This window comes from Sus scrofa, chromosome 14, assembly GCF_054392235.1.
Source record: "Sus scrofa isolate SSC_HxYL_T2T_F1_AM1 chromosome 14, Sscrofa_HxYL_maternal_Yorkshire_Landrace_v2.0, whole genome shotgun sequence".
NCBI classification, from domain to species: domain Eukaryota; kingdom Metazoa; phylum Chordata; class Mammalia; order Artiodactyla; family Suidae; genus Sus; species Sus scrofa.
In genome coordinates, this window is record NC_139396.1 from 68,911,808 (window position 1) to 68,937,205 (window position 25,398).

The 25,398-nt window shown below is 49.1% G+C and overlaps 1 protein-coding gene across 20 annotated transcripts in view; it reads left to right on the forward strand.

Annotated features, from left to right (window-relative positions):
• The window catches only part of OSBP2 (oxysterol binding protein 2), a 189,292-nt gene that overhangs the window by 89,295 nt on the left and 74,599 nt on the right, over positions 1–25,398 (forward strand). Inside the window, exon 1 of one of the 20 annotated variants that reach the window (XM_084993828.1) lies at positions 333–645. The exons of 16 other annotated variants lie outside the window; for them this stretch is intronic. In XM_084993828.1, coding sequence (XP_084849954.1) covers positions 570–645 — 76 coding nt within the window. In that variant the 5' untranslated portion in view covers positions 333–569. Of the gene's footprint in view, positions 1–332; positions 646–15,620; positions 15,839–25,398 lie in introns of those variants that run through there. 3 more of the 20 variants (XM_084993827.1, XM_084993826.1, XM_084993825.1) reach the window with 3 other exon arrangements.

Below are 25,398 nucleotides of genomic sequence, written 5' to 3' on the forward strand. Positions count from 1 at the left end.
ACTGGAAAGGATTGTTTGTCCAGGCTATTGTCAGAGGGCAGCACCTTCCCCTCTCTGTGCAGGGGGCTAGCTCTGGGCAGCCTAGTCCTTGGAATTCATCCCAGACAGAGGCCAGCCATATTTTAGCAGGGATGACAGGCTTGAGCCTTCACTGGGGCTACAAGCAAGAGGTAAAGCCCTTTCCCTACCTTCCTCCAGTCTTCTTAGTCACCTGAGCTGCCATGACCAGGGCTTTAGGGGCAAGGGTCACAGTGTAGATGCACTGCTGTGAGTGAGCTGGACTCATGCATAGGAGGTCTGTAGTAGATACTGGGCAGGCACTCCCTGCTAGTGTGTGTGTGTGTGTGTGTGTGTGTGTGTGTGTGTGTGTGTGTGTGTTTTCCCAGCAAGCAAAGGGTATTTTAAACTCCGGTGGTGCCTGTCACAGGAAAAGCCCTTCTCTGGCTGGCCTGTGCCTCTGAGTAAGCAGTTTGAGGTCACACTGGGCAGCTACCCAGTCAGAGGAGCCTTGGGCTTCCTCGGTCCCTAAAGCTGCCCCCTCCTGCCTTAACCATCTGCTGAAGGGGGAGATGTGTTTAAACTTGATGGGTCACCTCTGCCTTCGATCCTACCAGCATTCGGTTCCCATCTCCATCACCTGGCAAGGTCAGACGGATAGACCTCTTGATTCCTAAAACTTGTTGGGTGGGCTCTTGGGGGGCTTTACTGCCTGGACAACAGACTTTTGATGTGTTGGGGAGGTGGGGGCTGGAAGGAAGAGGACCAAGGAGAAAACTAGTTATGCTAGATTCCAAGCTGTGTGAGGCGCCTCTTCTAACCTGATGGATGTAAGTGAAGCTTCTAAATCTCGACAGGCTCATGCCAGAGGACTGGGGTCTGTGTTTTGTTCCATCTGTTCCAGGCTGAGCTCTGGGCATCAGAAATTACTCTGGTGGGCAGCTTCCTTGAATCATTAGGTGCCTGATAGTGCCGATGAGGTGAAGAAGTGGGGAAGAAGTGCAAGGTGATGTGCTGATTTTAGGGTCAGTGTGAGCTGCAGTGGTGCTGCAGTGCTGATGGAAATGCATGCCAAGGATGTGCTAGCATTACTTGCCTAGAGCAGACCACTTGATACCCTAGTGCCATTTGTCTCTGGCCAATGTTCCATAGAGAGGAAAGGTCGTAAGGGGAAAGTATGGTAACTGCGCATCTGGCATGTATTTGATTTACATTATTCTTGACTACTTTTTTCCACCATCCCAAAGCATTTTTGTTTTGAATAGGTACGTTTTTTCCTACCATGTAAACACTTTGTATTTTGGCTGGATGAATAAACCTCTTTAGAGTGTAATTGTCTGGAAAGATGGATAACTCATAACTGTACTTTGATGTCCTGTTGACTTGTTTCATAAAACTATGAAGCCCAAGACATATACTGGCAGGCCAGATAAGCAGCGGGCCATTGCTTCTGTTTGGGGAAAGCAATAGCTTTGAGCTTTGCATAGTGTTTGTTTCGAAAATACCATTTATAGCCCAAAAGTTTTCCACAACTAGATATGTTGGGGTATATGTATATTTTTAGCATGCACCACACCTGTAATGCAATCAGGCTACCTATTTTTATTCATAGTCTGAGCAACTTAAAACCTCTTCAATAATTAAGGTGGGCTCAAGTTCTCTGTAACAGAAGAAGATAACATTTGAGGGCTGACAGGGTGCTACAGTCTTAGATCCTGCTCATAGTCTCTGTTCAGAAGTCCTGCACTTGGCTGTATCACCTGCAAGCTATGAAATCTATGAAAAAGTAAGAACTGAACCTTTCTGACTGAATTTCTCAAGGTAGAAAGTAGAGATATGGTGATGAATATTTAGCAATAGAACAAAGTCTATTCTGGTGAAAGCAATTGACCTTGGTTTCCTGGTAGACTGGTGTCAGGCATGGTGGCAACAGCTATATCCTGTAAAGGAGTCATAAGAGGCCCAGCTTTGTAGAGTGAGAGACCTGGGTTTAAATTCCATTTAACCTCTTACTAAACTGTATGACCTGATATAGCCTCTTTGAGCCTCAGTCTATCATTTGTAAAATAGAGAAAATTACAGCTTCCTGGTACGTAAATGTAGCACAGGATACTAGGTGCTCGATGTTTTCCTGAATCTATCTCTTTCTTTTTTCTTTTTTTTTTTTCCCTGTCTTTTTAGGGCCGTACTCACGGAAAATGGAGGTTCCCAGGCTAGGGGTCGAATTGGAGCTACAGCTGCTGGCCTACGCCACAGCCACAGCAATGCGGAATCCGAGCTGCATCTGTGACCTACACCACAGCTCACGGCAACGCCAGATTCTTAATCCACTGGGTGAGGCCAGGGATCGAACCCACAACCTCATGGTTCCTAGTCAGGTTGGTTTCTTCTGTGCCACAATGGGAATTCCTTCTTGGATATCTCTTGCCATTGTCTACCACCACTGGTTATTAGAAGAATGTGAGTAGGTAGAGACAACAACCCCACACATTGATGTTCAGACTCAAACTGTGAGGGCCATGAAAGGACTCAGTAGTGTGCCTTGGGGTGGCCTGGCCCTGCCAGAGGTAGTGTTCCCTAGGTGGGGACTGGCCTTGTGTCTGCTGTCATCCAGGAGCATTGGCTGGTCATCAGAGTGAGGAAACTGTTTCCTCTAAGAGGAATGGAGCCTAAATGCCAAAGGCCACGAGGGGTCTCTGTTAAGAGAAACTCCTTCCAGGAAAGGGTTTGTGGACGATCCTGCCTGCCCTCCTGAGCTTCTCCCTCCCTGATACAGTGTTTTCTTTCAACACTGTTTCTTTTCCTCCTGTTTCTTGCCCACATGCCCCGTGGTTATAGCAGCTAACCCTGGGTGGGAGCCCACCTCAGGCCAGGCTTTCCTGTCCATCCCTCATCCTCATGACAGTCCTGAGAGATGAGAACCATTACCACTCCCATGATACAGATGAGGAAACCGAGGCCTGGAGAGGTTAGACCTCAGGCACCCAAGATCCAACCATGGCCCCTGCCTCTCCAGCATGAGGAAAGGGCCACAGATGAGCTGACAGCAAAGAAAGGGGGCATCACTCTGACCTCCGGGGTCACAAGCCCTTGTTCCGTCCTCACACTGTGGTGACAGCACCCATTGCTGGGCTGTGGGAGGAGGAAGGATAAGCAAGAGTTAGGGTCAGCAGGGCGGAGTCACCACTGGGAGGGCTTAGTGTCCGAAATCTTCCATTCCAGGCCTGCCAGATTGCTTATCCTCACGTGGGGGTGGGGCATATGATGTAGCAACAGGGACTGCCAGGCAGCTGTGAGCAGAGCTGGAAGGTGAGGGGTCCTTGAAAATCATTGAGGCTGAGGCTGACCTCTCAGGATATGAAGAGTCTGAAGCGCTGAGAGGGAATGACTCATCCTTGGGAGGGGGATGGGTCTTTATTCCATCCCCCAGGGCAAGAGCCCCTACCCCCGACTGCCCCTCTGGGGAGCCTGGGGTTTACTGGTGGCTCTATCAGCAAGACCCAGGGCCTCTACAGCCCTAGAGATAACCCTGAGGTGGACAGCTCCCTCGGCCCCTGGCTCCCCTGCCCCAGAAGCAGCTCCATCAGGGGTGCATTTGCCAACTGCATTGATTTCCATTTCCCAGGGTGATGAGGTAATTTAAAGGTTATTCAGCTGAATTTCTAGTTCCCTTGGCCTGAGGCCTTTCTCTAGAAACACCTGCTGCTAATAGCCCGGGCACCAGGCATTGATATAAAAAGATGTGCTTGTTGCCCATAAACTTGAATTATTTACGAAGCGTGTCCTTCTCTTATAGCTGCTTTGCATACATGCCCCCTCTCAATGGTTACTTACTGGCTGTACCCGTGAGCTTGCTTTTTTAATTGAATGGCATTTCATGAGGCTAAACCGATCGCAGCTCCTGTGAGCATGTTGCTCTCCCTGGGCTGCCATTTCAGTCTCTGGCCCCCAACCTCTTAGTCTCGAACCCCGAACCTCAGCCCCATGAGCCTCGACTCCTTTCTCTCCTTGCTGCCTCAGGCCATACATTGTCCATTTTTCTACTTGACTTTCTCTGGATTCTGTCCCTTCCTTCTGGCCATGCTCCTATTGCTCTAATTCAGTTCCTCATTATCCGCTGACTTTTTGCCATATCCTTTGACCTGGCTGCCTCCCTGCTCCAGGCAGGCCCCTTTTAGAATTGCTCCCGTGGGCTTTGGGCAGATTAATCTTTCAGGAGCACTGGTTCTGCTCTTGTCACTGCTCTCCTGACATACCTTCCCTGGCCGCTTACTGCCTCCAGTATGAGGACAGATGCCTCAGCCGAGGCCTCAGGCTGGCCCAGCTCCCTCCCTGCATTGCAAAGCACAGGGCTAAGGCGCCTCCCTCCTCTCCCGCTTCCCTCCTCTCCTGGGCAGTGCTCCTCTCAGCGCCCTATGCCCCTTCCCTCCCCCACCTCCTCCAGGGCCAGCTTCAGAGCCGTCTCCTCCAAGCCGCCTTCCTGCTCTGCCTTTTCCTCCCCGGCTTGGACCCAGAGCATACTAGTTTAGGAGTCAGAACAGTCTTGCTGTGGGTCAGGGTTGGTGCTGGGCACTCAGAATGCCAAAGTGAGTGTTATGAGTTACATTGTGTCCTCCTAAAAGATACGTTGAGTTTCTAACCCCCAGGACCTGTGAATGTGACTTTCTTTGGAAACAGGGTCTTTGCAGATGTAATTAAGATGAGGTCAGTGGAGTTCCTACCGTGGCTCAGTGGAAATGAATCTGACTAGGATCCATGAGGATGCAGGTTTGATCCTTGGCCTCGCTCAGTGGGTTAAGGATCTGGCATTGCCGTGAGCTGTGATGTAGGTTGCAGACACGGCTCGGATCTGGTGTTACAGTGGCTGTGGTATAGGCCAGCAGCTATAGCTCCATTTAGACCCCTAGCCTGGGAACCTCTATATGCTGCCAGTGTGGCCCTAAAAAGACAAAAAAAAAAAAAAAAAAAAAGGTCAAGAATGTGGTGCCTAATCCATTATGACTGTTGTCCTTATAAGTAGAGGGAAACTACCAGGACTAGGACACACACACACACACACACACACACACACACACACACACACACACACACAGGGGAAAGCCATGTGAAGATGGAGGCAGAGATTGAGGTTATGCTGCCACAAGCCAAAGATGCCCGGGGCTCTCGGAAACCTGAAAAGGCAAGAAGGGAGCTTCCCTATAGCCTTCAGAGGGGCATGGCGCTACCAACCCCTTGATTGTGGACCTCCAGCCTCCAGAATTGTGAGAGGATACATTTCTGTTGTTTGAAACCACCCAGGAGAAGACTAATACAATGAGTACCACCCCTTCCTGGCCCTAAAGCTGCTGAGCATTTGTAGGACACAGACATGGTCCTTCTAAGTCTGTGCAAGGAGTGCCCAAAAGATGGGCACGGATGTGATGAGGACCCTGAGGGGCCCTCCTCTGAGCAGGCTTCCATCCCCTGGCTTGAGTGACAACAGTCAATAAAGCTCCCTTGGGGAGGCCCACACCCCACTGTGCAAAGATGACAGGAGCCAGCTGAGGAGGAGAAAGGTAGGGCATCCAAGGCCAGGTGAGCAAAGGCAGGGGAAAGAGGGTGGTGGGTGGGGCCAAGGAGTGGGAAGTAGAGAGTCACTGAGCCCCACAAGGCCTTGCTTCTGGTGGGCTGTGATTTGCCAAGGAGCCTGCACTTAAACTTGCTACTCCGGTTGTCAGGAAACCATGGAAAGGAGGTTATAGGGAACAGGTGGCATTTCTGGTACATTGTTTCATGGTGACATGAAAGATGGATCAGAAGGGGACAAAAAAGAAGCTGAGGACTTCCCATCGTGGCTCAGTGGTTAACGAATCTGACTAGGAACCATGAGGTTGCACGTTTGATCCCTGGCCTTGCTCAGTGGGTTAAGGATCTGGCATTGCCATGAGCTGTGGTGTAGGTTGCAGACATGGCTCGGATCCTGAGTTGCTGTGGCTCTGGCGTAGGCCGGTGGCTACAGCTCCAATTAGACCCCTAGCCTGGGAACCTCCGTATGCCGAGGGAGCGGCCCAAGAAATGGCAAAAAGACAAAAAAAAGAAGCTGAGACCTCAGCAGCTAGCCAAGGGGTGGAGAAGAGAGTATGAATTTGCAAATTATGTTTGATTTAAATCGTTAGGATTTGGAGACTCTTTGAACGTAGAGCCCATGGAGAGGGAGAAACCCCAGGGGCTGACCCTCATGTCAGAATTATCTGGAGAATGAAAGGTTGTCATGAGGGAGCACAGGAGAGATGCTGGGCTCAGCTGGGGACAGGTGGCCCTGGAGGTCTGGATCCTGGAGGGGAGGTGCAGATAGGGAAACATGAACGGACAGGTAGAACATGAAGCCCTAGCCACGGCCACCATCACTCGGGCCCAACAGAGGGGTGGGAAGAGCACAGGTGTGAGGCCTGACTGGTGCCTCAGAGCTGGGACAGGGGAGGTTGGAGGATGATGGGTGTGGGGCAACTGGACAGGAAGCAGGGGGTTTCAGAGGGGTGGCTGGTTTGACTCAGACCTGCACAGTAAGGGCCCCAGGACAGCCCTGGACAGTCTACTGTTTTCAGGGATGACTCTTCTGAACAGCAACGCATCTGTCACTTCTTGCCTTCCCTCCATCTTCTGTCAGCGCTCACCCACGACATCCTCTCTGGCACCTTTCCTGACACCTCTCCCAGAGCAGGCCTGGAGAGGTAGGCACAAGTGGATGCCTGGGCACCCACGTGGTGGCCTCCTTCTGGGCCTCATCCTGGGCTGCAGCTGTTACTCTCAAGGTCACTGGTGTCTGTGGCAGTCGGGTGGCTAAGGATGGGGTGAGGCCTGCAGCCTGGCTGGATCACAGGTGCTTGAGCCCCTGCCCCCCCACACCTGGTTGCAGCCGTGTCCATTCTTTGCAGGGCCCATCACCATGGGCAGCTCTGCTCCTCCGCCTCCTGGGGATTGTGCCACGGTTGCGGCAAATGCTCCAGCCCCTCTCTGATTGCTGCCTGCCAGGTTGGTCTGTGTGCACTGATGTGGTGGCTTTTCTGTTGTGCCTTCTGGGCCCTCCTGCCCCCAAACTCGCTCCTTATGTGCCTCCTTCGTGCCTGACCTTCCACCATTAGAGAGTCTTCTGTAGGGTCCCGTAAGTTTCAACATGAGCAGGAGTTGATTCTGGGGCACCCTTTGCAATGGTGGTTTGTTGAGAGATTACTTTAGGTTAGGAAAGTTACATAAGATTTAGGTTACACAGGATTCTAAAATATTTAAATTATTTTAAAATATAAAACATAGAATTTAGTCATCATTCATTACCACCCTCCAGCTCATGCCCTGACAAAGAGATACACACACCCATTTGTTAACAGGGATACTTTTCCAGATTTTCCTGTGCATTTACAAAACATGTAAATTCAGGAGTTCCCATTGTGGTGGAGTGGAAATGAATCCGACTGGGAACCATGAGGTTGCAGGTTCGATCCCTGGCCTCTCTCAGTGGGTTAAGGATCTGGTGTTGCTGTGAGCTGTGGTGTAGGTCACAGACGCGGCTCGGGTTCTACGTTGCTATGGCTGTGGTGTAGGCCGTTAGCTGTAGTTCGTATTCAACCCCTAGCCTGGGAACCTCCATGTGCCATGGGTGCTGCCCTGAAAAGCAAAAACAAAAACAAAAACCGTGTAAGTCCACAGGCACCAACGCACACAAACTTACATATATAGGAGTTCCATGGTGGCTCAGCAGGTTAAGGATCCAGTGTTGTCACTGCTGTGGCTCAGGTCACTACTGTGACACAGGTTTGATCCCTGGCCCCAGAACTTCTGCATACCACAGGTGAAGCAAAAAAAAAAAAAAAAATCAAAAAACAAAAAACAAAAAAACCCACTTCTGTACACACACATGCATACACGTACATATGAGATTATATCATGCATATTGATAAGCAGCTTGCTTTTTCCTTTACCAGTATATTTTGAAGATCTTTATATGTTAATACAAAAGGCCTATCTCGTTTTAAAATAACAGCATGGAGGAGTTCCCATCATGGCTCAGTGGAAACAAATCTGACTAGCATCCATGAGGATGCAGGTTTGATCCTTGGCCTTGCTCAATGGGTTAAGGATCCTGTGGCTACAGCTCCAATTCAACCCCTATCCTGGGAACCTCCATATGCTGAGGGTATGGCCCTAAAAAGACAAAAAACAAACAAACAAACAAAAGCCACATGGAATTCTGTAGTGAATCATAATTTATTCAATCATTTTCCTCTTGATAGACAGATTCAGAGATTCTGTACTATTCAGTTTCAGGGTTTCTGTAGTGAATCTTTTTGTATATGCATCATTGTGCACATGTATAAATTTTTCCAAAGCATAGGTTCGTGGGAGTGAGATTGCTAGGTTACAAGGGCATGACCATGATAAACATCAACAGACAATATCAAATTGTCAGCCAAAAAGAATGCCTAGATTTATGTCTCCCAACAATGTGGGCTGTCAGCAATGACTACCCCATCATTCTTTTGACTCTTCGTTACTCTGATGGGTGAATGAAAAGGCATTTCCTTGCTCCTTCCTGGGTATTGCATTTCCCTTAATACCCAGGAGACTGAGTATACTTTTTTCTGTTTATTGACCAATCATATACATTTTGTGACTTGTATATTCATATTGATTGCCATTTTACTGATGAGATATGTGTATTTTTTATACGGATGTGTAGGAGCTCATTTTAAGTTATGGTTATTTCTCCTTTGTTGGTTATATATTTTGCACGTATTTTCTCCTTGTTGCTTAGCTATTTATGGTAGCTGTGGTGCTATGGAATTTCTAAATGCTTATGTTGTAAGATTTTTCTATCTATCTATCTAGTTTTTTAGTGGTGAGGGAAAAAATGGAGCTTAGAGGTTTAAAATGTTACATTCTTGACCCTTCTTGGGTTTGTGTTTGCTCTTTGACTTTGAACAAAACCCATAACTCCACTAAACTTCCATTTTGCCAGCTGGGCCACAGCACTGTCTGTCCTGCCTTTCCTCACCCTGGCTGCCACGAGGGTCATGGAAGAAGCCGTCTTCGGGGCTTCGCAGCCATTCTGAGCTTCACAGTTAAACTGATTCATTCACAGACATTGAGAGCCAGTCTTCTGGCATCAGCTTTGTCTGGGTCAGTGATTTTCAAGGAGTCCGTACCCTGCCCCTGACTTTTCCTGGGTGTTTTTTTGAGTGCTGCCTATGCTGGTGTTGTCATCCTCACAACCCTGCAAAGGGAGGTCTACTAGTTTGCTCAGGCTGTCATAACCAGAAACCACAAACTAGGGGGACTTAAACAACAGAAATGAATTTTTTCACCATTCTGGAGGCCAGAAGTCTAAGATCAAGGTGTCAGAGGGTTGGTTTTATCCTGAGGCCTCTCTCCTTGGCTTGTGAGTGGCTGCCTTCTCATTGTTTCCTCACATGGTCATCTCTTGATCTGTGTCCTAAACTCCTCCTCTTATAAAGAGACCAGTCATACTGGATGAGGGCCCAGTGTATGACTCATTGTACCTTAATCACCACTTTGAAGGTCCTGTCTCCAAATGTAATCACACTCTGAGGTACTGCAGGTTTGAACTTTAGGGCACAGTTTAGCACCTAACAGGAAGACAGCCTTGTGTCTGGATGAGCATCATGGAGGTGAAGCTTAGAGGCTCCTGCACTTATCCCAAGTCACCCAGGGAACAGGTTTCAGATCTGAAGTCGAGCCTGTGCATTTACCCCTAAGCCCACACCTCCCCAGGCAGCCTGACTGATATAAGACTGTTTTGGCTCTGCTGCCCTGACTTCCTGCTCACTGGCCCCTGGCCTGTGCCCCTACCATCCTGTGGCCTCATAACTCCTGCTCCCTGAGCAGGACATCTACTCCCCACTGACTCCTCTTCATCTCCTTTGTCCTCTCGGGAAAGGGTTTCAAATAATAATTCAATTGATTGAATGTAGCTTGTTTAATTTCTGTAGTTTTTATGGGAAAGATCACACAGTAAGATAAAGAGCATTTGGAATGTAGGAAATTCCCCAGCAACCTCATAGCCTCACAAACTGTTTTTGATTTTGGCACGTTCCCTTCCTCCCCTCCCTCCCCCCACCCCTACACATACACTTGTATTTCACAGCTTTGGTATTACATTAAACAGGGCCCTTCATGCTCTGCTCTCTTCACCCCACATTGTCACTAACAGTGTCCTTGTCTTTCTAAAGATCACTTTAGTGGCTGCATAATATTCCACTGAGTTGAGGTGCTCTGATGATTCGAATCATACTCCAATTGTTGAGCATTTGAGTTTCCCAGTAGCACTATTAGAGATAAATATGTAATGAATGTCTTTGTACTGAAAGCTTTTTACTTCTGTTGAACTGTTTCCTGAGGGAAGATTCCCAGGAGTCAGATTACTAAATTAAGCGCAGCAGTCTCATCACGGCGCCTTGATGAGCTAGAATATCTCTTTACGGAATGAGCCTCCAATGTTCCAAGCCACCAACAATGACTGAGCCTCCCAGCCTCCCTGCACTCTCACTGGCATTAGGTGTTCATTAAATACATTTTTGACCATTTTAATATACTTAAAAGGGGATGTAGCTCAAAGAGGCTTTAATTCGTACTCCTTTAATAACCAACAGAGGAGAAACATTCTGCAATGGATTTATACTTTCCATTCTTTTGGTTGTCACTTAAAAAAAAGGAATAATTGAAGAGTAGACAAATGAATATTAATCCCTTGGGAATCCTATCACTTCTTTGATTGTCATGAAGGATTTGTTGGTGAAAGTGGTATTTAGACTTTTAGCGAGCAAAAGGCCTTTTGGTCAATAACAGACATAAGCAATGGAGTGGGGCTGGCTGGGCAGGGCATTCCAGGGAACAGAAGGGTCTGAGAAGAGGCCATGTCCTCAGAGCAACTTGGTGGGTCCTGACCCTAATTTTCTGTGGGGTCCTTCACCTGGTCTGCAGGCAGGCCACCCCTTTCTAATGCATGTGTAAGGGATGCAGCCTAACCCCTGGACTGCTCTACAGCAAAGCCTGGTGGCTCAGCTCCCAGTGAAGAGGCCCCCCACTGTGTGGGCTGCCCTTCACAGCAGTGCGGGCAGGTCAAGCTGAGGCTCCGTTCCTAGTGGAAACTTTCTCATTGTTCCCTTCTTTCAAACTGACTTGAATGGCACACTCTTCCCTATTCCATTTTTCTGATCTAAAATAATCAACGATAAGTTGAAATCTTTTTTCCCTCGAAAGTTTATTTTAATTGCCTAGCAACACATTATCATAAATTGCTCTCAAATTAACCCTTTAGCTTCAGTGCAGCATCATTTATTAATGATGATGGCAGTTAGCATCTATGCATGACTATTCTTAGAACACTGATATCTTAAAGAGCTTCATTTGTGAGATATCCCCACAAGGAATGTGTATGCTAGACAGACCCCTGGAGAACTTGATCCTCCAGACAACACTGGGAAGGCTGGTGCCGCTCTTCTGTGGGCTGGAGCCCTTCATCAATGATGAGCCTGAAACAGAGGTCCCTAAGTCCCACAGTGGTTGAAGGCTGTGGCCAGCTCATGTCAGGTCAGGTCTTGCCCTGTGGGACTCTCAAGCCTGTGCTCACCTCTGCAAGGTCCAGTCAAGGGCCGAGGTGCAGAGGAAGAAGGGGTTGTGTGGTTCTATGCATAAGAAATGCCCTCTGTGTAGGATCAGGGAGCAGCGTCAGTGATGGAAGGCTTGGGAAGGTCAGAAGGCAGTGTGTGTGTGTGTGTGTGTGTGTGTGTAGACTGAGCCAAATCAGGTTGCTGAGGAGTGATCACGTTGTTTTCATCAATTGATTCATTGATCAGTTGATTGATGTGTTTATTCCTGGGTCCATTCATTCAATGCACACCTATCATGTGCTGAGTCATGCTGGAGGCTGAGAATAGTAAGAAAAGACCACAGGCTCTGCCCTCAGGAGTTCACAGGCCGGTGTGGGAGACAGACAAATAGGCACCCACAGTAGGGCAGGCCAGGCCCTGGGAAAGAAAGAAACCCCAGGCATTCTAGGAAGCCAGATTTGAGAAAATTCCCTGTGATCATATTATGTTAACATTTCCAAATATTCATAGTTTTCACACAGTGATAACTCTATTGCATGATTTGCCTTTTTCCTCTCAGCATTTTGTTTTTAAGCAGTTTCTTATTTCTGCAGAGTCATCACGGACATACTTCTAAATGGTTCCAAGATATTCCATGAAGCCAATGAAGTAAACATTCACCTGCTGTTAGGCTCTTGGGCTGTTTCTAGGTTTTTGCATCAAAGGGCATTGGATGCAGAGCCTTGTGCTCTTTTCCCCTTGTTCACACTGAGTGGGAGGGTGTGGACATGCTTGTGGTTCTTACAGAGTATTGTCCCGTGCTCCCCTTAAGGGCCTCACACCAGTTGCCAGGGACCTCTTTCTCTGTTGCCTCCAGTACTGGGATGAGCAACAGATCCATCCACCCACAGACACACACGGATATGTATATATGGATTTTAGTTGAGTGGGTGTGTGTGCCATATTCTGGAGCAAAGGAGGAAACATGTTGGAACTAGACTCTGATGAGCATTATTCTGGTAGCAAGTGGAAACGGGGAGACTGGCCTCTAGGGAGACTTGCAGCAGCTGCCACCAGGTGGGATGTGACAATAAGACAAGTGGTCACTGTCAACATGAGAGCAGACCAGAGACTTTGAAGTGACCAAATTAATGGTCTTGATGTGGGGTCAGATAGAGCTTAGGGGGGAGTTTGCAGCTGCCTCCAGCATGGCCAGAACAGGGTATTTGGGGTGAATGGACTTCAGGAAGGTTGCAGGGTTAGTGAAGCTTACATTTAGAGTGTTAGGGATCACCCACCTGGAGCTGCTCAGGAGATGCCCTCGATGCATGAGTGCAGATGGGCAGGTACAGGGCTGGGGTTTCGCCTCACCTGCACGTGGTCAGGAGGGAAACTTGTACCGGGCCCAGGGTGACCAGCAGAGTGGATGGAATTACCATCCATCATCATTTGATTGGCCTCTTGGCCTTCTCACTGCTGGGTCAACTAATACTTTTCAGTTAAAATATTTCCTTTAAGGATAAATTGGCACCTTTTTGAGTGCTTGTGAAGCTAGGTTGTAGATTTTTTAGTATTTCACATGAGCAGAATCTGATCATTGTTTGATGTGACTTATAGCATAAAAGAACTATTTAGAAAGGAGAAATTGGAGTTCCCGTTGTGGCTCAGTGGTTAACGAATCCGACTAGGAACCATGAGGTTGCGGGTTCAATCCCTGGCTCACTCAGTGGGCTAAGGATCTGGTGTGGCCGTGAGCTGTGGTGTAGATCACAGATGCGGCTCAGATCCTGCATTGCTGTGGCTCTGGCGTAGGCCGGCGGCTATAGCTCCAATTAGACCCTCAGCCTGGGAACCTCCATATGCCACAGGAGCAGCCCTAGAAAAGGCAAAAAGACAAAAAGACAAAAAAAAAAAAAAAAAAAAAAAAGAAAGAAAGGAGAAGTAATGCATGTGTTTGCCTTAGTAGGACTGTATGATTTTCTTTTGCATTTTTCTTTTCTATTTTAGTTTCTTCTCCGGCTATGCTTTGGCTCCTGTCTTCTCCATGACACAGGTGTCAGCTAGGTGTGGCTTTAGGTGAGGGCGGGGTGAGCAAAGGAAGTGGGGTCAGTGACCCCAGTGCTTACTCCCTCTGAGGACACAAGACACTCAGCCCCTTTGCCTCCCCAGTTCTCAGCTCTGAGACAGAGGGCACAGTTTTGCATTCGAAAGATTCTTCCAGCTTCCAGAGTCCACAATACTCAGTGTCTAGTTCAGTATCTTGTCTTTATTGCACATTCAATAAAAGTCACCTGTATGAGCAAAGCATTCCAGACACTGCTTCCATCTCCCCTCCTCTTTCTTCAGAAGCCCCCTGAGAGCCTGGGAAGCAACATTCCACGTAAGGAATCCCACAGAGTATGGTTCAAAGTGTGGTCAGAACAGGCCAGCTCCAAGCATGTTGATCCTGCACAAGTCACTGTACCTCAGAGCCTTAGTTTCCCCATCTGTAAAAAGGGTGTTTGAGGAAATTATTCTCAGGGATTAAATGAAGAAATGCAGGGAATGCAGGTAAAGCTCTCAGCCCAGCACTTGGCACTGGGTCAGCACTCCATTACTGGTAGCAGTTTGCATCATTATTTTGCTCTTCATTTGTAGTCCCCAAGCCAAGGCCCAGAGTGGCTAAATGCCTTACTTCCCCTGGGCCAGTGAATCTGACACAATTGCTAAGGCTTAATTCCCTAGATGGAAGAAGTACTGGTTTCTTCAAAGGTCCAGGAGGAAAGCATTGATCCAACATCACCTTCCCCTAATCTATTACATGTTATAAGAGGAACTTCACTGTGTGTATTTGAAAACCCTTAAATTGGTGCAAATTGATTGATTTGGTTTCAATTAATTATTCTGGACAGATTCCGTGGACTGAGCTGGGAAGGGCTTGGCTGGAGATGGGACAATGGCTAGAACGCAGCCCCAGGGCTCAGGCCAGTGCAAGAGACGGGACATGAGCAGGGCAGAGTAAGTGGGGTCTGGGCCCCTGAGTGGGACTGGTCCCCACTTGTACTGCCTTGCAGTGACCTTGTGTTCAAGCCAAGATGTCAGTGTGACCAGAGCAGAGGGAGGGTGGGGAACAGGACAGGCCTACTTGAGTACTTGGAGACACTGAGGGGAGGAGCGACAGAGTCTAACATACATTAGAACAGGAGCTCTCAGGGTATTGTATTGAGCATAGACTGTGGGGGGCAGAGTGGAAGTGGGAGACCTGCTGGGCGGCTCTGGAAGAGTCCACAGGCAAGGTGAGGGTGACTTAGGCTCAGGTGGCAACAGTGGGGTGGTGAGAAGGGACAGGATCCTGGCTATAATCTAAGGGCAGAGCTGTTGGGATATGCTGACCACATGGAGGTGGGTCTAAGGGACGAAAAGAGCCAAGGATGACTCCAAGGTGTCTGGGGCAACTAGGAGGACAGTGCTGCCACTAGCTGGGGGTGGGGGTGGGGGAAACTTGGGTAAGGATGGGTGCCACTGGGAGCTCAGATGTGGACAGTTGGGTTTATGATGCCCATGTGACATCCCATGGAGAAGACCTACAGGCAGCCAGAGAGGCTAGTTGTGTTCAGAGAGGTCTAAGAAGTGGCAGATGTTTGTCCCCAGATGCCCACAGCCCTGTGGTAGCAGCACCAAGGGATCTGGGCTCCCTGAGACCCCCACCTGTTGCCTTCCTCCAGGACATGGGACAGGTGGCTGCAGGTGGCCGGACTCAGGTGCACCAGCTGTCACGGCAGGTTTCAGAAGTGACCCTAATTTCCTGAAATCACCTTGAGACCCGGGACAGGCCATCCCCACTTTCCATGTGCCCCGTGGCTCTCAAGGGCATTTTCCCTTTGAAACAAAGCAACGTCCAGCCTGCTGCTGCAGGGGGCGGCACCTTCGCATGGGTTTTCCCCTTAGAATGTGACGTCTAAACAGGGAGCCTGCCCGGCGCTGCTCGGCTCCCGCGGCGCCGACGGAGTTAACGGGCTCAACGGGCTCGCGCACCGGGCGGCGGACGGGCGGCAGTGGTGCATTGTGGTAACGCGGCACCGGCCCCGCGAGCACCAGCCGCCTCCGCCGGGCGGCCCGCCGAGCTGTACGCGTCCCTGCTCGCCCACAGGGCGCGGCGCCATGTAGCGCCGGGTTGCTCTGAGGCCGCCCCGCCGCGGGGATGAAGGGACGCGGCTGCTGGGAGACGGCCTCCGTGCGCTCCTTCTGCAGCTCCCACTGCCTGAATAAATTTAAGAAGGGTTAGTGTTGCCGGGCTTCCGCCTGCAGGCCCGGCTCCCCAAGCACGCCCTCCGGGCGCTGGGCTTGCTGCATGATCAGTCCACGCGAGCCTCTGATGTCACTCCCTCGCGGCGTGGAGAGAGCGGGGAGCCTCGGGGAAACCCTGTCCTGGTACCCTGCCAGCGTGAGCTCTGAACTCGCTTTACGCACCGGGTATTTTGGAGAGGGGACTGCAGCTAGAGACGTGTCGCCTGATGAACCTATGCAAAAGGGAACCGAAATATAATCCAGAGCTTTCTGGAATGAAGGGGGAAGTGGTGGCTTTGTTTAACGCACCCACCTACCCCTCCTGCTCCAGAGTCTGCTTGGGGCCCGTGTGCCCTGGGGCCTGGGCAGAATTGCTGCTTTGCCCACAAGGGCTTCTTCCTGGGACCATCCTTGGTGTTGACTATGCTCAGTGCCTGACCCGACCCCTGCCCCTTTTGCGCTCTGAGCAAGCTGCCGCAGATCAGGAAAGTCACTGTTAAGTGGCACTTGGGTTTGAGCAGCTCTGAGGATGCTGCCCCGCCCCACCTTAGGCTGTGGAGGCACAATGGCCTGAGAGGCCTTTGTCAGCACTAGGGGGAAGAATCAGTCGTAGCTACCTTAAGGTTAAAGCCTTGCAAACTCGTTAAGCTCCTTCCTGCAATTTCTGATGCTTGAAACCTTTGATATTGGCAATTTTGCATGAGTGAAACTTTGTGTTCTCCTTAATTAATGTTTAAGTTATAATTTGAAACTGAGAAAAAGTTAGGATTCTTTGACCCTGTAGACCTAAGAGACACAAAGGGAGTTAATTTCGCTTAACACCAATTTATTAGAAACAGCTCCTTTTAGAAATTAACACTTTCTGGTCTATAGTAAACCTTGTAATTAACTTTGCCTGCTGGTCACACTAATGGCTTCCTAAAGCCCTGGCCCAGGCCAGACCCCAGGCCTCAGTCCCAGAGTCGCATTTAAGTTTGCAAAATCTCCTGAAAACTCTGTCTGAAGTCTTAGAATGTTTCTAATTGTACGTATTTTAAATTTTTGTTTGTTTTTTTACTTTTGCTTTTAGGACACATATGCAGCATATGGAAGTTCCCAGGCTAGGGGTTGAATTGGAGCTGCAGCTGCTGGCCTGCACCACAGCCACAGCAACAAGGGATCCGAGCCATGTCTGTGACCTACACCGAAGCTCACACAACACAGTATCTTTAACCCACTGAGCAAGGCCAGGGATCAAACCCTCATCCTCATGGATACTAGTCAGGTTCTTAACCCACTGAGCCACAAGGGGAACTCCTTTAATTTCATTTTATACGGAACTGGTACTACAGCTCTGTCTAAAGAATCCTTTAAAGAAACTTGCAAGTGAACTTTGTCCAAAATATGTCTTCTGGTTGTAGAAGATTGGTCTTAATTTCCAGTTTTCATTTTTGGATATAGTATCATTTCTTATGCAAAGTTTAAATGATGTTCCTGTTATCAACTTATGGATTTATTCTGAGGATGAGTTTTGGAATTGCGGGGTGAGAAAAGAAAGTACAAATCAGTTAGATATTAAATTGTTTTTCATCCACCCTCCTGCCCTATGATTTTCTTGGTTGCCATTCTTTAGAAGATTTGCTGCTAATGGGAGTGTTGGGCCAGGTGTCTACTTGCTTTTTGCTTGGTTGTAGGAGGAATATTCACATTTGTCTGGAAGCTCAGGTGACCAGAGCAGCTGTAATTCAAGAGTGGTGACAGGATGGCCTCTTTGGTTGCCCTCCAGACTCAGCCTTCTTTCCTACCCCTCCTGTGGCTGATCCACTCCGCACAGCAGGTCTGGGGATGAGGAGCTCAGGAGGTGGTATGTCTGGCACTGTGTTTAGAACAGAGCCTGCAGCAGGGGCTTGCTGTGCTGGCCAGAGGGGCCCCCAGAGGCAGCACATTGGTTAGGAGCAGCCATGACTCAGCCTCAGTGTCAGAAGTCCCAGAGGCAGCAGTGTGTCCCTTGGCTCCCTATGTGAAGGTGGACCTGGAAAGGCCAGGAAGAGGGGTTTTCAGGAGAAACTAGAAATCTCTCAGTTCTTAAATGTTGGCCAAAAAACATTTTTTAAACATTCTTCAAGGCCAAACAGTATATCTGCAGACAAGATAATGCCTATGAACTTTGCTGGCTAAAGAGAGAGAAGAGAGGCAGAGATGGGGGTTGTGGGAGGCCTGGCCAGCTGTCAGCTTTGGGAGTAGAAGCCTCCTGGCCCCTCACACTGTGGATGTGGAGATGTGGGTAGGGAGTCCTCATCCCCAGCGTGCAGACTGGTCGTGCTTCTGCTTTCAGACACACTGAAGGATACTGCAATGGGAGGTCACTCCAGACCACTTTTCCCGTAGAAAAGTGACTCAATGAAATTGTGTCTCCTACCCCCAGGGCCCATCTTTGTGGAAGGGAGCTGGGTTCAGCCTGCCCTGGAGAACATCCTGGGGTCCAGGCTATTCCTCCTAGGGTCCCACAGGGTAGCCAGGGGTCAGGGGATCTGGGTTATTGTCCTGACTCTGCTGCTGGGTTTTGTGACCATAGGTTAGTGCCTGCCCCTCTGAGGGCCTCAGTCACCCCCAGCCTTGTACATGAGGGCAGAAGTGGCTTAACAAGGACCTGGGCATGGGAGGAGCCCAGGGAGTCCGTTGACAGGAGGCTGCATGTCAGCGGGCAGTGGCGTGTTCAAATCCTACCACTTGCCTGACCTTCAACTAGCTTCTGAGCCATTTTGACTCTCAGTTTCCTTGTCTAGAGCATGGTATTAAACTAGCTTGCCTGGCAAGGCGGCTGGGAGGTTGAATTGAGATAATATGTGTTTATACCTACTGATTGGTCTGTTTATTTATCTGTGTATGTCTCTCTCTCTCTCTTTCTCTCTCTATGCTTCAAACAGAGCCTCAAATGCAGAAATGTCCCTTCAGGGTCTCTCACAACTTCTGAATTCAGCCCTTGGCAGCTCACATCTTTGCCTTTGCATGTGTGCATAGATGTGTAAGGACTTTTGCATCTTTTCTGGATGGAATATAAAGCTCTGACATTCCAAAAAGTAGGGCTCCCTGGACCTGGGAAAATAGGCTTACCAGAGGTCAGGGCCAAGTGGCCTTGGATGACCCTACTTATGACACTGCTGAGGTTGTCACTTTCTCATTTGGGACCTCAAAGAGCCCCCAGTGCCCAGCAGCCAGCCTCCATCTTCTGACTTGCTACGCTTTTTTTTTTTTTTTTTTTGTCTTTTTGCCATTTCTTGGGCTGCTCCCACAGCATGTGGAGGTTCCCAGGCTAGGGGTCTAATCGGAGCTGTAGCTGCCAGCCTACACCAGAGCCACAGCAACGCAGGATCCGAGCCGCATCTGCGACCTACACCACAGCTCATGGCAACACTGAATCCTTAACCCACTGAGCAAGGCCAGGGATCAAACCCGCCACCTCATGGTTCCTAGTCGGATTCATTAACCACTGCGCCACCACGGGAACTCCCTGGCTGCACTCTTTGCAGAGAGCTTAACTGAGCTTGGCAAAACCTGAGTGATGTGTCAGGAAAACAGGGAGGGGTCAGGTACTGTAGACTGAGAAAGTGCTGGACTCCAGAGGAGCCTGGCCTGAGCAGAGGCCACAGTAGCTGGGGCTGGGGGTTCAATTTCTAGGGCAGGACTTGGTGATCGTACAGTGTGGTGATTTGGGGGGATTCCTTCTTGAAAGAAGCTAAATGCCAGGGGAAAGTTTCAAATGTTTGGATGCTTTTGAGTCAGAGTGAAGCATGAGTAAATGGTAAGAGAAAACAGAAGGATTTGTCTTTTCTATTTAACAGAATATCTGGCCAGTCTTTCACTCTGTGCTGAGAGATGGCCTAGCATCTGTGCAGGACCCACAGTGTCCACAGCCGGGTGACAGGAGTTCAGCCCAAGGATCTGGGTGTGCCAGCAGCCCCCCTACACCTGGGCCCCACCGGGAAGGGACTGATGACAGTGCGTGGCCCTGGTTGGCCAAACTCAGAGCACAGGAAGCCTGAAATGCCCTGTAGAGATCTGAGAATACTCACACAGCCTGAGGTGTGCAGGAGTCCTTAGGCTCCGAGGCAAGGTGCTGCTGGGGGCAGAGAGGCGGGTGAGGCACCTAGCGTGGAGGGCCCTCTGTGGGCAGGTAGCTAAGGGGTGTGCTGTGTGGGCTGCATGCAGGCTTGTCCCCGGTAGAGGGAGCAGTGTGTTGGGGGCACCCAGGAGTATCAAATATATGTGCATGTGGGTGTCAACTGTGTTGGGGGGCAGGCTGACAGGTAGGGAGGGTGGAGAGCTAAAGGCAGAAGGAGGGGAGGAGAGGAGGGAAGGGTGGGGAGGGCTGTGCTGAATTGTGAGGACTCCAGAAGAAAGAAGGTCCCATCAGAAGTGACTGCTGCCTAGGGGTAGGTGGTGAACAGGAGCCGGTCATGTACTTGCGGCCATTCCCTCTAGTGGCAGGCTGCCAGTGAGGAGGGTATTGGCAGCGTGGGGGTGACGAGGCTGTGACAGGCCTTGGGCTGTCCCAGCCAGAGTTCTGTTGCTCTCAGTGGCCCCAAGGAATCTGGGAGATGTTGTGCACTCTCTGGGAGCTAGTTCTTAGTCGTTCATGTGTAGGTGTGCAGGACTGCGATGGCCCACTTGGCATCCGTCTTTAGAAAAAGACACCCCTTCCTCGAGACCCTTTGTTCCCACTTATTCTGAGACCATTGTGATATTCTGACTTGTGAAAGCAATACTCTTTTCTTCAAATCCATAGTGTCTGTTGTGAATGGTGCCTCCTAGAATTGTGCAGTGCACAACCTCCTTGATGGTATGCAGCAGCTGTTCACATGAATGTTTATTAGGCTGGTCCTGAGGATAACACAGTGACTTCTGTCGCCTCCAGCAAAGAGGGAATGGGCTACTTGGGTGCCACGCCAAGCCAAGTGCCCCTGCATGGGACCTGAAGGAGGCCAAAGAGGAAGCCAGACTCAGAGTGGCCCTGGGAATCTGGGTGTGGAGCAAAATGGGAGAGGGGCTTCCAAGCCACTGTGGAGAGAGGTGCAGCCTGAGGCTGGCTGCATGGGGTCAGGCTTGAGCCCCAACGCCACTCCTGCCCGAGAGGTTTGCTCTGGTACATCCTCCTCAGACCTCTTCAGGAAGCATCCCACAGCACGAGGCACTACCCTCTGCAGACATGAGTCAGACCCCTGACACCTGGTTTTCCTGTAAAGTGCCTGATCAAATAGATGAATGACGTGAATAAAGATGAAGTTATGGGCTTTGGGTGGCCAAAGATAAATTTTCTTTTGTGTCCTTTTTCCCTCTGACATGTGTGTGGAATTATTATGCCTGATGCACATCTTCAAAAATAGTAGCTGCTCAGGCCTAGTGGTGTGGCGAGGCTGGAGGAGGCCGCAGGCTCGGAGGAGCCCCACCTGGGCAGCCCTCCTTGTCCTGGCCTGGCGCACCCTGCATCCTTGTGGCCGTAGGTGGGAGCTGCTTAGAGGACAGATGTTCTTCCTGAGAGTCGAGAACTGACAGCCAGCTAAGCCCCCTGAGTGCATCCTTCAACCTGGGATATTTTTACAGTAGAAGCAGCACAGTTTGTACGGGGTGGGGCCCTGGAGCACAACTCTTCGCCTATTAACCATTTGGCAGCTGCTCACCTGCCTAATGAAACCCCTTCCCCACACCCAACCCCTCCCCTCCCCCAACACACACACGTTCTTTGTCCTTGGCCAAACTCTGAGTTTCACCTGGGTCAGTCTTCTGCACCCTAAAATTCAGTATTTTTAAGGGTCATATACTGTTAAGGCGGCAGCTCCAGATATTCAAGATTGTGGTGTTTCAATAACTTTGTTCCCCCTCATGTCGCTGTTTTTAGGTGTCTATTTTTAGTCAATATGTTTCCTCTGTATGAACATCTTTTTACATCATTGAAATACAGAAGCATCACCATTTTCACGTGGCTGTACATCATAAGCTCTTTCCCATCTTATCACAAGCCTAGTGTGTATCCACTGACTGGCTGTGGAATGCCTTGTCCTTCTGTCAGACGTTTGGGTTCTTCCTAGACCGTCTCTAGAGCCAAACTGCTGCCTGAGTATCTTCTGCATGTAAAATTTTCCCTGATGTTCTTTTCCAGGACTGGGTCCCAGGAGTGTGGGGGCTGAGTCAAGGGGCATGAGTGCTTCCCTCTGGCACCCCATTGTCCTTGGCCGAAGTGTTCAAGTCCATGATGCTCTCAGGGCTGGGTGTGGTTATCTGCTTCTCTCCACCTCCCCTGCATTAGTACTTTTCTGAGAATATTTCTTGACGAGGCATAAAATTATGCCTTGTAGTTTTTTAACTTGCAATTGAATGACCAAAAAGGATGAGTTTTCCCCGAAGTTTGGTTATTATTTGTGTGTGCCCCCCCCCCCGCCCCCGCCATGGCTCGTCAGCCACATCTCCTGCCCTTGCATGGAAACCCAAAAGGAAACATCACAGATCTTGTTGGTTTATGTTGGACATGGCTGAAACCCAAGCCACATAGGACTTCTTGGGACCCTGGCACTGCTCTGCTTTCTTTGGTGGGTGGGATTCAGAGAAATGGAACTGTCTTCCCATGACCCGTGGGGCCCCTTGTTCCAAGATTATTAGGAGTTACAAGACAGAGACAGCTGAGCATTAAACCAAGCAAGGGACCCTTCTCACTTGGTGACTACACTGGTCACCCTGCCCCATGCCTGGGGTCATCTAGTTGGAAGTGGACAGAGTTTGGAAGTGGCTTGCTTAACTGAGCTGAATTCACCTGTTAGATTTCCCAAGGGTCACACAGAGGTTCCAGATGCAGGTGTGATTGGGCTTCTGATGCGAGGCTGCTTGTGGCCACCTGCAGCCCCTGCTCCTGACCTACCTGGCCATGCACCTTCCCACCGCACCCCGGGTCTCAGCCCTGGAGTTGTCCTTTTCTCTGTGGCCATTTCTATGCCTACTTTTGCCTCACTTCACAGTCGATCTGGTGGAGAGCTGGCCCTTCCACTCATTTTTGCCTGCTTTGGTCAGGCAGAACGGGAAGCATCTCGCCACTCTGGATATTTAACGTACTGTGCTGTTTTTCTAGCCAGAGCTTTCGCTTCTGCCTTGCCTGCTTTTCTCTTACTGTCCACATCCCAGCCTTCTCCCCACCAGCCTGGGGCTAGGAGGAGCTGTTGCGTGTATCGTGAGAAGCTGTTAGTCAGAGTGGTTGCAGATAATTGCTGATCATTGGTGACAACTGGTTGCACTTGCTGTTGACTGGAAATGCTAGGTTGTCCCCCTGATTACTGTTCCTGTTCTCCCTTCCCAAACAGCAGAGCTTCCTCAGGCACTGTTAGCCACATAGGGAACTCTGAAACAAGCCCCATTCTGAATGGACTAGCTGGTCTCCATAGGAGGGGCAATGAGCCTGTGGGTCATCTGGGAGGTGGCACTTGTGAGGGATGGGGACCTGGGACTGACTGCCCTGCCAGCCACAGCAGCAGGAGCATCACTCTGGGAGTTTCTCCCTGTGAACTGCGTGAAATTCAGAGCTTTCTTAAATGGCCCTTGGCTTGATTGAGCTCTTACTTTTCATAGGAACTGTGGCCTTATACTCCTGGTTTTCCTCACACTTTTCAAAGATCTTGATGTAAGAGTTCTCACATTGAACTGCAAAGGGTTCATTTACCCACGCGAAGGAAAATCATGTGGTTGTAGGTTCCCTGACTGTCACCGGTGGGTGGGATGCAAATCATTGCCATTTGGTGATTAAAATAATTTTTGACATTTTTTCCAGATTACAAAGGTAATTCATGCTCATTGTGGAAGATTTAGTAAAGAAAAAGCATTTAGAAGAAAATTAGGGAGTTCCCGCTGTGATGTAGTGGGTTAATGATCCATTTTGTCTCTATGGAGGCTCCAGTTCAGTCCCTGGCCCACGCAGTGGGTAAAGAATCTGGCGTTGTTGCAGTTGTGGCATAGATCACAGCTCCAGCTTGGATTTGATCCCTGGTCCGGGAACTTCCATATGCCGTGGGTGTAGCAAAAAAGAAAAAAGAAAGAAAATTAAAAGTGCCTGTAAATCTGTTGCACAGAGATAACCCCCAATAATAGTTACCTGCAATGAGAACCTGTGCTGTCCTCCCACATGTCTGAGTGATTTCCCTGTCAGTCTCTTTGGTCTCTTTCACCCTGAGCCCTAGGTGATTTTAGGTCTCCCCCGACCCAGTTTTGCAAGTTATGGGAGCTGAGACGCAGGGACAGAGTTTGCCTGGTCACACAGCCTTTGTAAATAACCAGTGCTAGCCTCAGCATACACCCGCATCAGCATTTTGAAACATGCTGAGGTTGGAAAAGTCATCTCATTCTTTAATGGGCATATCTTTGATTTCTAAGGGACTGAATGAATCAATCAGTCCTCATCCCTCCTCCCTATACTGACCACCTCCCAACCCTAAGTAACCGCTGATCTACTTTTTGTCTCTATGGATTTACCTGTTCTAGATATTTCGCATAAATGTATTTATGTAATTTGTGGCCTTTTGTGTCTGGCTTTTTTCTCTTAGCATAATGTTTTTGAGCTTCATCCATGCTGTAGCATGTGTAAGTACTTCATTGGCATTGCTGCATAATACTGCGTTGTATGGTTACACCACATTTTATTTATCTCTTCATCAGTTAATGGGCATTTGAGTTATCTCTCCCTTTTGGCTGTTATGAATAATGCTGCTATGGACATTTTTATATAAATTTTTGTGTGGATGTATGTTTTCATTTCTCTTCAGTAGACACCTAGGAATTGGGTTGCTGGATCAAATGGTTTAGTTTTTAAAGGAACCGCCCAACCATTTTTCACAGCAACTCCACCATTTTGCATTAGCACAAGCAGCAATGTACTCGGGTTTCAGTTTCTCCATATCCTTGCCACACTTGCTATTTTCTGCATTATCATTATTATTATTATTGACATTCTAGTAGGTGTGAAGTGGTATCTCACTAAAGTTTTGATTTGCATTCTCAAATGTTGAACAGTTTTTATGCTGTTTATTGGCCATGTGTATATCTTCTTTGGAAAAAACCTATTCAAATCCTTTGGCAATTTTTTATTTGAGTTACTTATCTTTTTAATTATTGAATGAGTTCTTTATATAGTCTGGATATGTCTTTTATCAGATATATGATTTACAAGTGTTCCTTCCCATTTTGTTCATTGTCTTTTCACTCTCTTGCGGGTATCATTTGCAGAACAAAAGTTTTTAACCTGGAGTTCCCGTCGTGGCGCAGTGGTTAACGAATCCGACTAGGAACCATGAGGTTGCGGGTTTGATCCCTGCCCTTGCTCAGTGGGGTAACGATCCGGCGTTGCCGTGAGCTGTGGTGTAGGTTGCAGACATGGCTCGGATCCTGCGTTGCTGTGCCTCTGGCATAGGCTGGTGGCTACAGCTCTGATTAGACCCCTAACCTGGGAACCTCCATATGCCGTGGGAGCGGCCCAAGAAATGCCCAAAAAAAGACAAAAAAAAAAGTTTTTAACTTTGATGGTATCAAATTTATTTTTTCT